General features: G+C 51.6%; 1 protein-coding gene across 11 annotated transcripts in view; it reads right to left on the bottom strand.

The window, feature by feature from the left end:
- The window catches only part of CEP164 (centrosomal protein 164), a 76,868-nt gene that overhangs the window by 31,973 nt on the left and 30,421 nt on the right, over window positions 1-14,474 (bottom strand). For 8 of the 11 annotated variants that reach the window (XM_082626495.1, XM_082626492.1, XM_082626497.1 and 5 more), the window contains 4 exons: window positions 11,371-13,044; window positions 8,461-8,616; window positions 7,929-8,063; window positions 7,202-7,279 (listed from right to left, as the gene is read on the bottom strand). In XM_082626495.1, the coding sequence (XP_082482621.1) occupies window positions 7,202-7,279; window positions 7,929-8,063; window positions 8,461-8,616; window positions 11,371-13,044 (2,043 nt within the window). The remainder of the gene's footprint in view (window positions 1-7,201; window positions 7,280-7,928; window positions 8,064-8,460; window positions 8,617-11,370; window positions 13,045-14,474) is intronic. The other 3 variants (XM_082626496.1, XM_082626501.1, XM_082626493.1) reach the window with 3 other exon arrangements.

The following is a 14,474-nucleotide window of genomic DNA, read 5'->3' as shown; positions in this document are numbered from 1 at the left end:
ACAGTTCTGACTCAGCCCCATGGACAGTCCCGCAGCCATCGGGCAGAAATGGCCCTGCTCTGGGCGCGTTGCACCCCATCAATTCCATCAACAAGCCCGGCCTTGGCACGAGCCGGGGTGGATCAAAGGTTCAGCAGCTGCAGGCCGTTAATCCCCCAAGGTCCCCTCTGCAGGGTGTCTTGAAAGGAGATGGGAGCAAGGCACCTGTACAGCTGCCCACCCTGCTCCTTGCTCACAAACCCCATGGTAAAGACCAGGAAAAGCCTTTAGAGCTACCACAAGAGAAAAAGGAACTCCTCCCTTGGAAATACAGCCAGCGATCTCTCCTAGGCTCAAGCAGAGAAGCCTTCTTCCCAGAAAACACCTGTCCTAAACTTGGGCTGCCAGCGTGAACAACTTCTTGGCAGGGATTTTTGAGACTTCCTGAAGCCTGACCCTGGACACTCCAACAAGAAGGGTGATGGGGCTTCCCTGGTGGTGCAGTGATTGAGAGTCCACCTGCCGATGCAGGGGACGCGGGTTCGTGCCCCGGTCCGGGAAGATCCCACATGCCGCGGAGTGGCTGGGCCCGTGAGCCATGGCCACTGAGCCTGCGCATCCAGAGCCTGTGCTCCGCAACGGGAGAGGCCACAACGGTGAGAGGCCCACGTACCGCAAAAAAAAAAAAAAAAAAAAAAAAGAAGCGTGATGACTAGAGTCCAGAGGGCCAAGGAAAAGCCCCAAACACGCCATTCACCCATTGCTGTCTGCCTGTTAAAGGATCCACGGAACCCAAAGCCATGACCATCCACTGTAGGTCTGGCAGCTGACTGATAAGCCCACCCAAACTTTCCAAGGATGGTTAAGAGAGGCAGGAAAGCAGGGCACTTCAGAGCCTGACTTCGGAGACAGAACACCCAGGTTCAAATCTTGGCTCCGTGCTTACAGGGACCCTAGGCAAACTGTTTAACTTTTCTGGGCCTCAGTTTCTTCCTCTAAAATACGGGGGTATAGTAGGGCCTATCTCATAGGATTGTTGGGAAGATTAAATAAGTTAACACTCATTGAATGAGTAAAGAAGAGAACTGCGCCTGGCACAGCGTAAGCGCTCCATAAACGCTAACTCATGTTTTATGATGAGACGCACAAGTTCATTCACCGAGCACCTTCTATGAGCCAAACCCCACCGTGGCGACCTGAATAGGAAGATAGATCCTGCCCTCAAGGAATTCAGCTGAGAATGGAGAAAAGTGAAACATCCCAGGTAGCCCCGGCTATGAGCCTTTACTGCCCAAAGCAAAGGGCACCGGACACGGTGGTGACGCTGTGGTCAGTGCCACGCCTGTCCCAGGGAGAAAAGCAGAGGCTGAACAGAGAAGGGGTGGGCTTCCCTCATGCGCTGGCAGCACAAAGGCAGGGTGCCCTCCAGGGCTGCCCACCCTCCTGACACCCTAACTGTAGTGTGGAGGAAGTCTTCACGGTCACTGGGTGCAGAGGGGCCAAGATGGGCTCCTCCTCTTGGAGAGGCATCTTCAGGGCGAGGCCAGGTCCCCTCACCTCGGTGTCCCCACAGCAGCCGACTCTCAGCAGCGGCCAGCACGCAATGACCGGTCTGTGGGGCTCCTGGACGCCAAGAAGGACATGGGAGTGTCTCAGCGGAGAGTGAGGGGGTCTGACTCAGCAAGCACAGCCAAGCCACCCCGGCTGTGCTCATCTCATGATGAAAGAAAGGCAACGGACCTTGGATTAGGGGACAGAGGAGGTGTCGGACCACCAGTTCACATCTCCTCACACGGCCCACAGCCCTCCTCACCCAGCCCAGCCCTGCTTGCTCCTCCGAGGTCATCTCCAGACACACACATCCTGCCTGTGAACAAACATTACGCCATTTCCCTGCTCTGCCGTGTGCGTTCTTAATACACACACAATCTACCCTGACAAGCTCCCACTGGTCCTCACAGCATCGCCTCTTCCAGGAAGCCTTCCTGAGATCAGCCTTCCTCATCCTCTTTCACAACAACTACTGTCTTATAACTGCTGACTTCCTTGCCTGTTGCCCTCACCAAATCAGCTCCCTATTATCCTCAGTGTCTAGTTTCTGGCACATAATAGGTGCTCAGTCAATGCTTGTTGACTGAATATTAAAAAAGATTAAGTGGGTCAATGCAGATATAGGAGTTCCTACTCTGTAAAATGGAGATGTGATATCTATTTTACAAAATTATACAGGGATTAGACTATTATTTGTTATAGTGCTTATGAAATGGAAAATAGCTAAACAAATATTAACTATTAATATTCAAGATGATGGAAAAACAAGTAACCTATCAAAAATCAGAGGACACCAGATCCAGGGGGAGATTCCCATTCTTACACATGAGAGAATATGGCCAGACTACAGAATGTCAGGCCCAGGCTATGCCACTCTCAAGCTAAAATTCTTCAAAAGAAGAATGTTCCATGGAGCTTATCCTATTCTGTCTACATAAATAGTAAAATATTAAAACACGGCTAACATGAAAATAAGTGAACTTGCATTCCCTGCGCCCACATCAACTAACTGCAATGACAGGACAGCCAGGGGGACGTCTTGAGGGGAAGGACAGGAGGGGGGAGACTAGGCATTTGTTGTGGATTATCCACAAGTGGATGAATGAGAGCTGAGTGTCTGGAAAACCCAGCTGACCCCACGCTCCTCTCCTTTAACTCAGCCCCTGCTCCTCATTCCATCGCGGGGCCCACAGCCCGAGGCCCGGCCCAGGACGCACACCCAGGCCCCTGTGCACAGCCTCCTGCGCCGGTGTTCTGCAGGGTACCCGGGGGACATACGTACAGCACGGCTCTGCTCTCAGCTCAACCGTGCTCACACTCCTTCCGTCTCCTCCTGTCACAGCCCCAGGTCCTTGAGTATAAGGCAAATTCCTGCTGTTTTTTTTCCAAAAAGACTTTGCCATCTGCATGAAGAGGGCGGTGCAGGAGAGTGCCTGTACGAACCATTTCATGAATATTTAACATACCCCCCAAAAGCTATGAGGTCTCCCATGCTGCAATCCCCCTCCTGCAGCCCAGAGCACAAAGACAGGGGCCCTACATTCCACACGGCTCAGGAGGGCGGGAGTGGGAGACAGGGGAGCTGAACACTATGTCCTTGCATTGATCCTGTTCTTGGGGGGGATCCCCCCCCACCAAGCCAAACATCAGTCGGTTTATTTTCCATGTCTCCTTCCCACCCAGTCGGTCTCAGTTCTTTACACTGTTCCCCAGTGTTGTTAGCGCTTTCCAATCACACTGACATCATCCCGTTATTTCTAAGCCCAGCTCCCTCCCTCCCCTTTGATCTGCTGATGGTCTTTTCACCAGCACTACAAGGCCATCTGCTGCCTGCTCACCTACCCTTCAGCCTCCCCTCTTTCACTCCCATCCATTCTCAGTGTCTGTTCCAGGAACGTATCCCTTTTGATTCTGTAATTGACTAGAAACGGTTTAAGTTGAAGGCAGGAGAGGAGGGGGGAGGAGACAGAGAGGGAGGGAGGGAGGGAGGGAGGGGGAGGGAGAGGGAGAGGGAGAGGGAGAGGGAGAGAGAGAGAGAGAGAGAGAGAGAGAGAGAGAGAGAGAGAGAGAGGCATTCTTGCCATCCTACTGCCCTCTCATGGAATCATGAGCAAAGTGATTGTTGACAGCGAAACAGGGTAAAACAAACCACAGAATAAGCTCTCCATCTCAGGCTGCCGGGCTGCCCAGAAGCGGGAAGAGGTGGGCAACTCAGAGGACCCAAGGTCTATAAACTGGGACAAAAGCCATTTTAAAGGGCATGGTAAGCAGAGGCAGCTTTGTCTGTCCTAAAACCCCCGTTCATCCCCACCACTAACCTTCCCCACCAGGAAAAGCCCCAGTTCCTGCTGAGGTTAGAACACAGGAATCCAACACTCCATGTGGCAAAAAGAACTAAATCTGCTGGGATGCTAGAGATGGGGGGGTGGGGGAGTGTACTTAACACCTCCCACTCCAGACATTTCTCCCCATCACACTGGGTTGCCTATTTATATTAAAGAGGTTATTAAAAATATATTTAAAAGCTCCACTCCCCCAAAGAAGCATATAAAGATCAGAAGGGAAGCTTTTGAGAATACAGGACATGTCAAAGAAGAAAATCCCTTTTTTTGTTGACATTTGTAAACTATTATAAAGGAAAAATTAACAAGTCAAAGCACATTATGATTGATCCACATCGGGATCTTCAATCCACCAGCTGAAGCGGGGATCCAGTGTCCACTCTACCCACAACCTGGGAAAGCCCAGAGAAGAAAAAGCACAACATGGCCTGCCAGGATACCCTCTGGTCCCAGCGTGGCTCATTCATTCACTCACCTATTCATCCACTCAATCGCTCAGCAAAACCTACCCACGCACTTCCTAAGTTCCAGGGAGCAGGCCAGGTTCCAGACACACAGACGTGAACAGGGCAGAATCCCTACTCTCAATTTGCTCAGTCTTGTGGAGACTGCCCTCCTTCTCCAAAAGCCAGTGAGTCCTCCTGACACCTCATTCCTACTCATGGACATCCTTCCAGGCTCAGAACCTGAGCTACTGATTCCATCAGCGTCATAAGGTCTTAATGGCAGATGAGAAGAAATAAAGTTATCATTTCAGGGAACCAAAAACAGAAGGCTTTGGATTTAATGCCAACAGACCAGGCCCCATTCAGAAGGGAGTGTCAAAGTAGAGCCAGATCAGGTTGATGACACTCAGAAAGTGTGTCACGTGGCAGAAAGCATCAAAGTCACAATCAAAACATATCTGTTTGGGCAGAGGCAAAAACGGGGACAGTTTCTGAGGCTACAGAGTGAGCCTAAGTATAACATGGGCCCTGCCCAATGGCTAGAGCTGGGTCAGCTGGGAGAGCCCACCTACACCTAGGTGTCAGCCAGCATTCTCACCCTCAGCCAACCTGGGACTTCCCCCTAGCTCTCAAGGTGAGCTGAAGACCAAGAAGTAAGAGTCAGAAACAATAAGACCGTGGAAAGGGATGATAAGGACATAAATAAAAGATAATAAGGAAACATTTAAACCCATGATACGGGCACTGTTGTTTCACTGGTCAGTTTTGTGGTCATTCTAATAAATGTGAGTGATCTCTTTCAGTTCAAAGTCTTTAAAAGAATTTTCTATTTTGCGAAAAGTTTAACTGACCTTGCAATCAATATTTCAATGTCTGGGGGAATCTGAGTTGTTAACTTCATGATTTATTGGTTGTGTGAATACTTTGGACATATTTAGAGAAAGCTTAATTGTTAAAAATTAATAAATTAGACAGTAGACCAAGAACAAATAGTAGGGAATGTTCTTTTTCAAGTAGAAGAATGTACTGGGGTTTTTTAGTTATTACGACGACATGATGAGTTTCAGGTTTTGTTTGTTTGTTTGAAAGAACATTCTGGGACTTCCCTGGTGGCACAGTGGTTAAGAATCCTCCTGCCAATGCAGGGGACACGGGTTCGAGCCCTGGTCTGGGAAGATCCCAGATGCCGCAGAGCAACTAAGCCCGTACGCCACAACTGCTGAGCCTGCGCTCTAGAGCCCGCGAGCCACAACTACTGAAGCCCGCACACCTAGAGCCCGTGCTCTGCAAGGTGAAGCCACCACAATGAGAAGCCCGCGCACCGCAACGAAGAGTAGCCCCTGCTCACTGCAACTAGAGAAAGCCTGCGTGCAGCAACAAAGGCCCAACCCAGCCAAAAATAGAAGGAAGGGAGGGAGGGAGGGAAGGAGGGAGGGAGGAAGGAAGGAAGGAAGGAAGGAACATTCTGGTGGGAGTGGAGGACAGACCAGGGAAAGAGATGAGAAGCAGCAGGACTGCTGGGGGGATATTCCGGAAGCTAGTCCCATCCATATTCTGCATTTCCCAGGCCTCGTGCCTTTGCTCAAGCTGTCCACCTGCCTAAAACATCCCTTCCACCCCCACGTCTAAAACTTCCCTACTCTTCAAGACTGGGGTCAAATGTTGTCTCATCCAAGTTCTCCCTCATCTCTGGGCAGGTAATTTCTCTGCCCTCAGAACTCCTCCAAAGAGTGTACCTGTGCTCGAGCTCTTTATACACCTGGCCCTGCTTTACAGCTTCCTAAATATTCATTTACTCAACATGTACTAAGCGCTCACCAAGCACAGAGTGCCCAGCATCCTTTCTCCCCAACTGCACACTCCCAGAGGCCCGCCCAGGCCACCCCTTACCAGTGCTGGGATTGACCACAGCACAGCTGCCGCCACGCAGCCAGCATTCGACAAATGCTAAGCATCTGGACGGCGTTACACCTCTGTTCAAATCCTCCCATGGCTCCCAGTGCCGGTGTAACCCAGTCCCAACTTCTCAGCTGGCACTCAGGTCCTCCACGACCCAGCCCAACCTACCTCCACAGCCCCATTTCCCACTCCTCTCCCACACGAGCCCTGGGCTCCAGGCAAAGGAGACACCCTCGTGCTCCGCTCCTGTGCAGTGCCCTGCAGCTGGAGCTCTCCCTCACCACTCGCCTCTGCTCGTCCGGTCCCGCCCACCGTCCTTCCTGGCTCACCTCAGATGTCAGATTCTCAATAAGGCCTTTCAAACGGACAGGAGACCCCAACTTCTCCCCAGCCACAACACTGCATTTTACCACCCTGACGGCGGCACTGCATTCCATTCCGAGCCCCAGCTACCTAAGTCTCTCTTTTATGAGACTGTAAACTCTTTGAGGGCAGGGATCACAGCTAACTGAGGCGTGTGTGGCCAATAGCACCTAGCAAAGTGCCTCATGTAGAAACATTCAATAAACGGTGGTTATCTGAGAAATGAGTCAATGGATGAATTCCTTTCCCCGCTTGTGCTTCCCCGAACCCCAGAAATCCCATCTGGACAGGACTGGGACAAAATGGTACTCATTCCAAATAAGTCTCCCACAGGGAGGAAGGCTGAAGAAGGAAGGAGGGGGACTTCCCTGGTGGTTCAGTGGTTGAGACTGCGCGCTCCCAAGGCAGGCGGCCTGGGTTCGATCCCTGGGTCAGGGAACTAGATCCCTCATGCTGCAACTGAAGATCCCGCATGCCGCAACTAAAGATCCGGCATGCCGCAACTAAGACCCGGCACAGCCAAATAGATAAATAAATAAATAAATATTTTTTTTTAAAAAAGAAAGGAAGGACGGACCTGCCAGGCTGAGGCATCTGCCTGCAGGGGCTTCAGGCTCTTACCTCATACTCGAAGTCACCCCCCAGTGCCCCGACGTCCAGGTACAGGTTCTTAAGAAGCTCACTTGAGCTTCGGACACTCTGAAAATGAAAACGATGGCAAGGAAACTGGTCAGCCCAGGGGGCCGAGAAGCTCCTCACTGGTTATACTTTCTGGGTCAGAGCCAGCAGGAATACAGACTGAGCAAGGAATGAAGCTGTGGGCTGGAAAATCATTTTCACTTATTTTCAAAGTAGCACAGAGGTTAGCCAAAAGGTAAAGACAGCTCAACTATCCACCAGCAGATGAACGGCTAAACAAAATATGGTATATTCATACAATGGAATATTATCCAGCCACATGTGCTAAACATGGATGAACCTTGAAAACATTATGCTACATGAAAGAAGCCAGACATAAAAGGACAAAGACAGTATGATTCCACTTATATGAAATATCTAGAAGACGCAAATTCATAGAGACAGAGAGTAGATCAGAGACTGGGGAGAGGGGAGGATGCAGAGCTTTGTTTAAAGGGTACAGAGTTTCTCTGGGATTATGAACAAGTTCTGGAGATGGACAGTGGTGATGACTGTACAACACTGTGAAGGTAGTTAAGGTCACTGAACTGTACGCCTAAAAGTGGTTAAAATGATAATTATGGTATACATATTTGACCACAATTTAAAAAAAAATTTTTTTTTTCATAGCACAGAGGGTTTCCAGGCCAAGAAAAGGATTCATTCTTACCTGGTTGTCACTCTCCACCTCATCCTCCTCATTGGTCTCCTCTCCTAAAGCCAAGAGGCTGAGAGCATTCTTGTCCTCATGGATGGAGCCCAGGAGACCCTTTGTATATGCAGAAGTCTTGAGACCCTGTGAAGGCTCCAAAATAGAGAAGGAAAGCCAAGGCACTTACGGGGAAGACCCTCAGATCGCCTTCTCCTCTCTCTTTCTGTTTAGATGGCTCCCAGAGCAAGCCCACCACCTCCAGGAAGCTGACCCCAGCAGCTCCAGCTCACTGATCCCTCCCTGTCCAACTCCTGCTGCCCTGGCTGCAGGGACTGAGAAATCACCACTGCAGTCCCTATGCCCTGGGTCCATCCTCCACTGCCCAGAGCCCCTGTTCAGCATCCTCCAGGTGTGACTCACCTTCCCCACTAGATTATAAGCATTAAGGACTCAGCCCGTGCCCTCTATTTCTCATCCATGGGTCACGGTTCCTAGCATGGAACATGGAGGCCCCACGGTAACTACACTGAACACAAGAAAAAGCATTTACCAGTGAGAGTTCTCCAAGCTGACCAGACTCCACCGAGCTCCCCAGGCTCACACTTTGAGATCCACGAAGAGCAGAGGGCAGGGCATCCACCAGGCCCCTTAACGGGGCCAGACCCCTGAGAGGAATGTGGACGGGGGCTAACGGGGAGCCCAGGGCCTGGGCAACAGAAAACATCCTGTTACAAACCCAAGAAACCACAGGCCTCTGAGAGTGTGGAGACGGATATAAAAATAAAACATCTAAATCCTGCCCGCTCAAATTTAAACCGCCTCCGTTCAGAGGCTGCTGATGAAACACAACATCCAGAAATTACCATTGTGCCAGCCGTGTGAGAATCATGGGCTGGTTTCCTGATTCTCGTAACTCTGTGCCTATCTCTCAGCAAATGGTTCTTTCACATCTGGCAGATGCTGCAGAGGACTGTGCTCTCCCTCCGAAGCCACAGAGGAAGTTGGGGGGTTGGGGAGAGAAGAGACAAAAGCCTCATCTACCAGCATGAGAAGTCTCAATAGATAAAGTTGAAAATGGATGAATCAAGAAAAAGCAGTCTAAGCATATTATTTACAAATATGGAAGCAAGCACTGGAAGAGAGCCGTTGCCTCTGGGGAGGGGTACCCACACCCGAGAACTGCTATATTTCGTTCTATGCCTTTTGGCTCGACTTGACATTGTTTAATAACATGGGCATGTATTACTTCAATTAAAATAAATATTAACTATGAAAAATACACATGAGCAACAAAAGAACTCTCTTTCCGCTCTCCACTGATGAGGAAAGGGGCTGGAGGGAGCCTCGCCAGAGGACTGTGCAGGCCCCTCCTTTGCCCTGTTCTTGGGATGGCCAAAGGAAGGCTTTGTGCCAGCGAGGACTGGGGAGAGAAACCAACTGGGTGGCAGAATTTGTGAGACCTTGGGTCACTCACGGACTCTTGGATTCTCAGTCTACTCATCTGCAAGACAGAGATGATGTGTGTCTTGCTACTTAAGAAGGTTTGTTGAGAAATTCAAATGAGATACTGACGGCAAGGAGCATGTGTGTGTGGCCCAGGGCTACACCAGCGCTGTGGAATTGCTATCATTACAGGGATTCACATCACAAGAGTCTGGGCTTAGAAGCCAGGGCAGGATAGCATTCTGGGGACAGTTTACAAAGAGCTCTTTAAATATCCTCAAACTTAAATTGTATATAAAGCAACACAAAAATTCCATTCCTCTCTAATCCCATGGGGACTGAAGAGAGAAAGGGGAACCTGAGGAAGTCAGGCGGAGTTCAGGTGGCCCATCTTCTCACCCGCAGCTGGGCCTGGGGCCAGACCATCGGGCGGGCTCTGAACACGACCCATTCCTGCATGGGAAGGGCATCAGATGCTTATCTGAAAGGTGACACGAGACCCCCTCCCAAACCTTTGTAGGTTCCCAGTCACCTGGCCTGTTGCAGGATATCTTCGTTAGGCAGAAAAAGAGCTGATAATAAAAAAACTGGCCAACTTTGCCTGAGCCCTGGGCACCGGGGTAAGCACCTGTCTCATTTCACTGTCAAAACCATCTGAGGCTACAGTCCCCACAAGAGCAAACGGAGACTGGTGAGGTCAAGACCCCTGCCCCAAGTCATAGGGCCTGCAATGAGGGCAGACGTGGGACCGGAACGCAGGGCAATCTCTAAGCCAGTATTGTACACTGCCTCCTGGCTATGGCGGAAAAGGAGCCCAGGAAATCTGCTCTGAGGTGAACTGTGAGCAAACCCAGCCTGCTCCCCCCAGCCAGCCCAGTGGATCAGCGAGTAAAATTCTTCCCATACTATATTTATGGAAAATTACAGACTCCTAACATGGCTAATTTGCTAACGTGCTAGGGGCCTGAGGGAGGGAGACAGGCCCGCTGAGGGCTTTGTTCTCCCAAGCCTTTACCAAATCAGTGGTTAGCAGGGAAATTATACATCCCTGGCTCCTAGCTGATCACGCACTATGGGCTGTGCGTGGCGTTGTCCTTCAGAGAGGATAAACTTGCTGCCACTGGGCTAATTAAAACTTTCAGGATAATCTGCAGCTTATCTGATATTTATAGTGTTACAGTAGTTATTAGAGCTAACGGAGAACCAGGGCACGCCAGCAATTAGGAACCGAGGTAACAACTGGGTAAAGCCATAGCTGGGCAACAGCAAAAGAATAGCCGGGGAAATGCAGATCGACCCCCCTGGTGGTCTGTGATCCAATTTCACTTCTGAATGAAGCAAGTGGTGACTCTTTAAAGGGAAAAAGAGTCAGAAGGACAGGGCAAGCCCAACCCTTTGGTAGATCCCAATAGGGGAGGAAGTGAAGGCCCATGCGGTCAGCACAAGCCTGACACAGGTTATTCACATGGTTCTGGAAACCCTGGGAAGCAAGGAGCAGAAGCAGCTCACTGAACGGCAGAGAGAGCCTGGGCTTCAGCTTCTCATGACAGTATTAACTCTCTAGTTCTGTGTGATTCCCAGAAGGGGCTAAGTTCAGAGGCTGGGGGTAGGGTGTCGACTTGGGAGGACCTCTCTATCATCAGCTGATGGGGAAGGATTCCCAAATCCTGGGACAGTACCTATATCTTGCATGAGTGCCAGGATAAGTGCCAGCTTGCTCACCCTCAAAACTGAGCATCTTCAGAGCATGGGAACCACCCACAAGGTACAGTTGGATCAAGGCAAGGGGAGTCTAGATACCCTCAGCCCCTATCTTGCAGGTGATGGGTCAGAAGAAACAGGAACTGCATGTCCTCCCACAGGATGGCCATCCTGGGTGGTTAAGGGATCAACAGTCACCCAGGGAGGGCAGATAACAGGAAAGCAGACCTGCTGGCTGTGTTAGGGCGTCAGCTCAACCTGCTCCCTCCCTGTCAAGTTCACTGAGCCTGAAGGCCGTGCTCTCTAAGAAGCCTACCTGGTTGAGAAGCTGCATCTTGCCTGGCTCTGTAGCAAGCCCTCTGCTGGAACTCAGCTTGACCAGCCCCTGACTGAGGGGGCTGCTGCTTGGCTGGAAACGAGCTTGCTGAGAGGCCTCCTGCTCAGCCAGGGCGCCGGCCACCTTCTGAGGACGCTCCCGCACCTCTGGCCCCCAAGACAGAAACCTGGAGCCCGTGGCTCTGATGGCCTCGTGCTCGCCCTCACTAGACATCCTGGAAGACTCGGCTGCCAGGTGGCAGACCATGCTGGCAAGGTCTCTGCGTGGGCTCTCCCGTGTGCTCTCGGGCAGCCCCGGGCCCTCCAGCCGCCTGGAGAGCTTGAACATCTGCAGGATGTCCTGGTAGAACCTCTGGTCCTCAGAGTAGTCTTCACTCTCTGACTGCTCTTCAGCAGAGCTCTGCATGTGGGACAACTGGGGCGCCAGGAAGGGGCTGGGGTGCTGCTCCCTGGGTCCGGGGCCTGACTGACCCACACCCCGCTCAGATCCCCGTGAGCTCTGCAGGTCCCACGGGAAGTTGGTCACCTCCCCCAGGACCTCAGAGCCAAGGTGAGAAGCCAGGCTGCTGCTGCTGCTCTCCAAGTCAGGCCCAAACCTGCCCAGCCTCCTGTCTTCTTCGGGGGGCTCCAGAGAGCCTGGGGGTGGTGTCTTCTCACTGGCAGGAGACCCTCGAGGGGCCTGCGAGGGGACTGCAGGGGCGCTCTGGGCTGGTTCTGAGGCCAGGGTATCAGGGGGTATTAGCAAGAGCCCCTGAGGTGGACCTTTGGCTGAGGCCCCTGGAGCCTCAGGGTCTTCGGGCTCTATTTTCTTGCTGCCCAAACGGGCGTCCTTGTGGACAAGCTTGGAGACCTGCCCCATCCACAATCCCGGGGGCTCTCTCCTCCTCCTGCCCCTGCCCATGCTGCCCCCTTCCCCAGAGACGCCCTGCCAGCTCTGGTCTTCGGCTGGGCTGCTGATTAACAAGAACGGCTTGCTCTTCCTGGCAGGCAGCATAGGGTCAGAAGAACAAAGGGACAGGGAGGGATCCTCCTCAGGGGACGGCGAGGGAATGGGGCTCTGGCCCTTGTCCCCCCCGGGGCCAGTGGAGCTCCGCTTGGCCATGTTATGGCTGTGCTGCTCCCCTTTCAGCTGCAGGCCCTCGAGGGCTTCCGAAAACTTCGAGTGGACCAAGGCCTGGCTCCTGCTCTCTAACGCATCCTGCCCATTCCGGAAGGGCCTGCTGTGGTCAGGGCCCAAAGCGCCAGGTTTCTGCTGTCTGGTCCTCATTTCCAGCTCTTCTATTTCAGGGTCTGAAAACCCCAGGTAGATTTTCTCTGTCGCCTGCTGGGGTTTCTCCAGACCCTGCTGATCACCTAATTCTGTCCTGCAGTGGGCTGGGGCCCTGCCTAAGATTTCCTCCACGTCGGCAAAGATCTGGTGGGTTCGGGAAGCTTGGCCCTTGAAGAGTGGCTGTAGCTTGCTGGGCAGGGAGCCCGTGAGAGACCTAGGGGTGTCAGCCAGCATACGTGGGCTCTTCCCTTTCTTAAAGGAGCCCCCACTTCTAGCCTGCATCTCTTGGTCTAGGTCCAGATTAGCCAGCCCAGGTGCTGAGAGAGGGGATGGGCCACGGAGAAAGGAGGAAGAAGGCAGAAGTCCCTGCTCAGGCTGTGTTTCCTAGATGGGTATATAAACAGGCAGAGAAAACTAAGACAAAGCACTTCTGATTTCTACTTGCTACCTTAGCCCTTGGCAAACCCTTAGCAGAAACCCACCCTCCCTTTAAAGAGAAACACAAACCAATGAGGGAAGAAAAGCTAAAAACTCCCTTGAGCTTTGTTGTTCTCTGGGCCCTGGTTTCCTTATCTATAAAGAGGAGGCTCGACGAGATCAATGGCTTACAAGCCTTGCGCCATGGAACCCACGTATTGGTTCCGCCTGGTACCTTGGGGGCTGCTATGGTGGGCATGTGATGGGGAAGAGGCATCACCAAGACCCACACCCCCAGGTTCAACCAGAGCAGCTCCGCTTCTTCTTTATCCACTGGCCCTCTATGGAAGAACTGATGTGAAGACAGGGTTCCATTGCTAACAAAAGTCTGAAAATCACCAACTAGATTATCCCAAAGGTACCATCAAACTCTCAATTCTGTGATTGGTTAATTTCATAAAATCCACCATCCTTATCAAGGACTATCAGAAAGAGTCTAAGAAGGGAGGAAAGAGGGGAAACATAAGCAGTGAACTGAGCCTTGGGAACTTGGACTAGGTCTTCTACCAAAGGCAAGAGTTGGTACTGCTCAAGAGAGGCCCACACAGTCAGGGAATCTTGGGGTAGACAAAACCATAACAGATCAACCACACCCTGCAAACATTCACCCTAAACTCCACCCAGCTCTCCTCCAGAGAGCCCAAACCACCTGAGCCCGGTCGCCCACCTGGTCAGGCCTGCCCCTGGACAAACTCTGGTTTGCGCCTCTCCTGAGCCCTAAGATCCAGACTGGCAGCCCAGGGCAGTCCACTTGCCCTCAGCTCCTGAAACCACAGGAGGAATCCTTTTTAACAGGGAGCTCCAGGAACTCAGTCACACACCCAGAGCTCAGTCTATTACCCAACCCTCCACCCCAGAGCCCTCACTTCATTCCCTCTCTCACCTTCAGTCATGCCAGAGCCTGCCCAGATGCTGATTATCATCTAAAACAGTCCGGGGTTAGTGAAAAGCCCATTATACATCTTTTACCTTTCAAACACATGCCATTAGAAAATTCAGCCTCTTTGGAAATTACCTGTTCTCTTTTCTCCACCTGGAAGAATGGACTTGCTGTCTTATTTCTCAGAACCATGATTAGTAATATTGGGGTGGGGGGGAGGAGTATCTGTAGAGCTTGGAAATGATTAAAAAGGACAAATTCATCAGCAACTATCCAATGTCAGAACTGACACCTTGCAAAGGAAGGAAGATGGAGGAAATCTTCACTGAGAAGTAAGCACCAGGCACCAGTGGGAAATAAAGACTATAAATAAGAGAGCAAATCAACTCGACCATTAAGAGGGTTGAAAAGGTATTCCCAGTGTTCCCCACCTGGCTAAACTGGGTTCCCAGGTCCC

The sequence above is a fragment of the Mesoplodon mirus genome, assembly GCF_964341445.2.
Source record: "Mesoplodon mirus genome assembly, chromosome: 7".
Taxonomy (NCBI): Eukaryota; Metazoa; Chordata; class Mammalia; order Artiodactyla; family Ziphiidae; genus Mesoplodon; species Mesoplodon mirus.
Note: the sequence above shows the minus strand (reverse complement) of the source record. Positions and strands in the feature narration are given on the sequence as shown.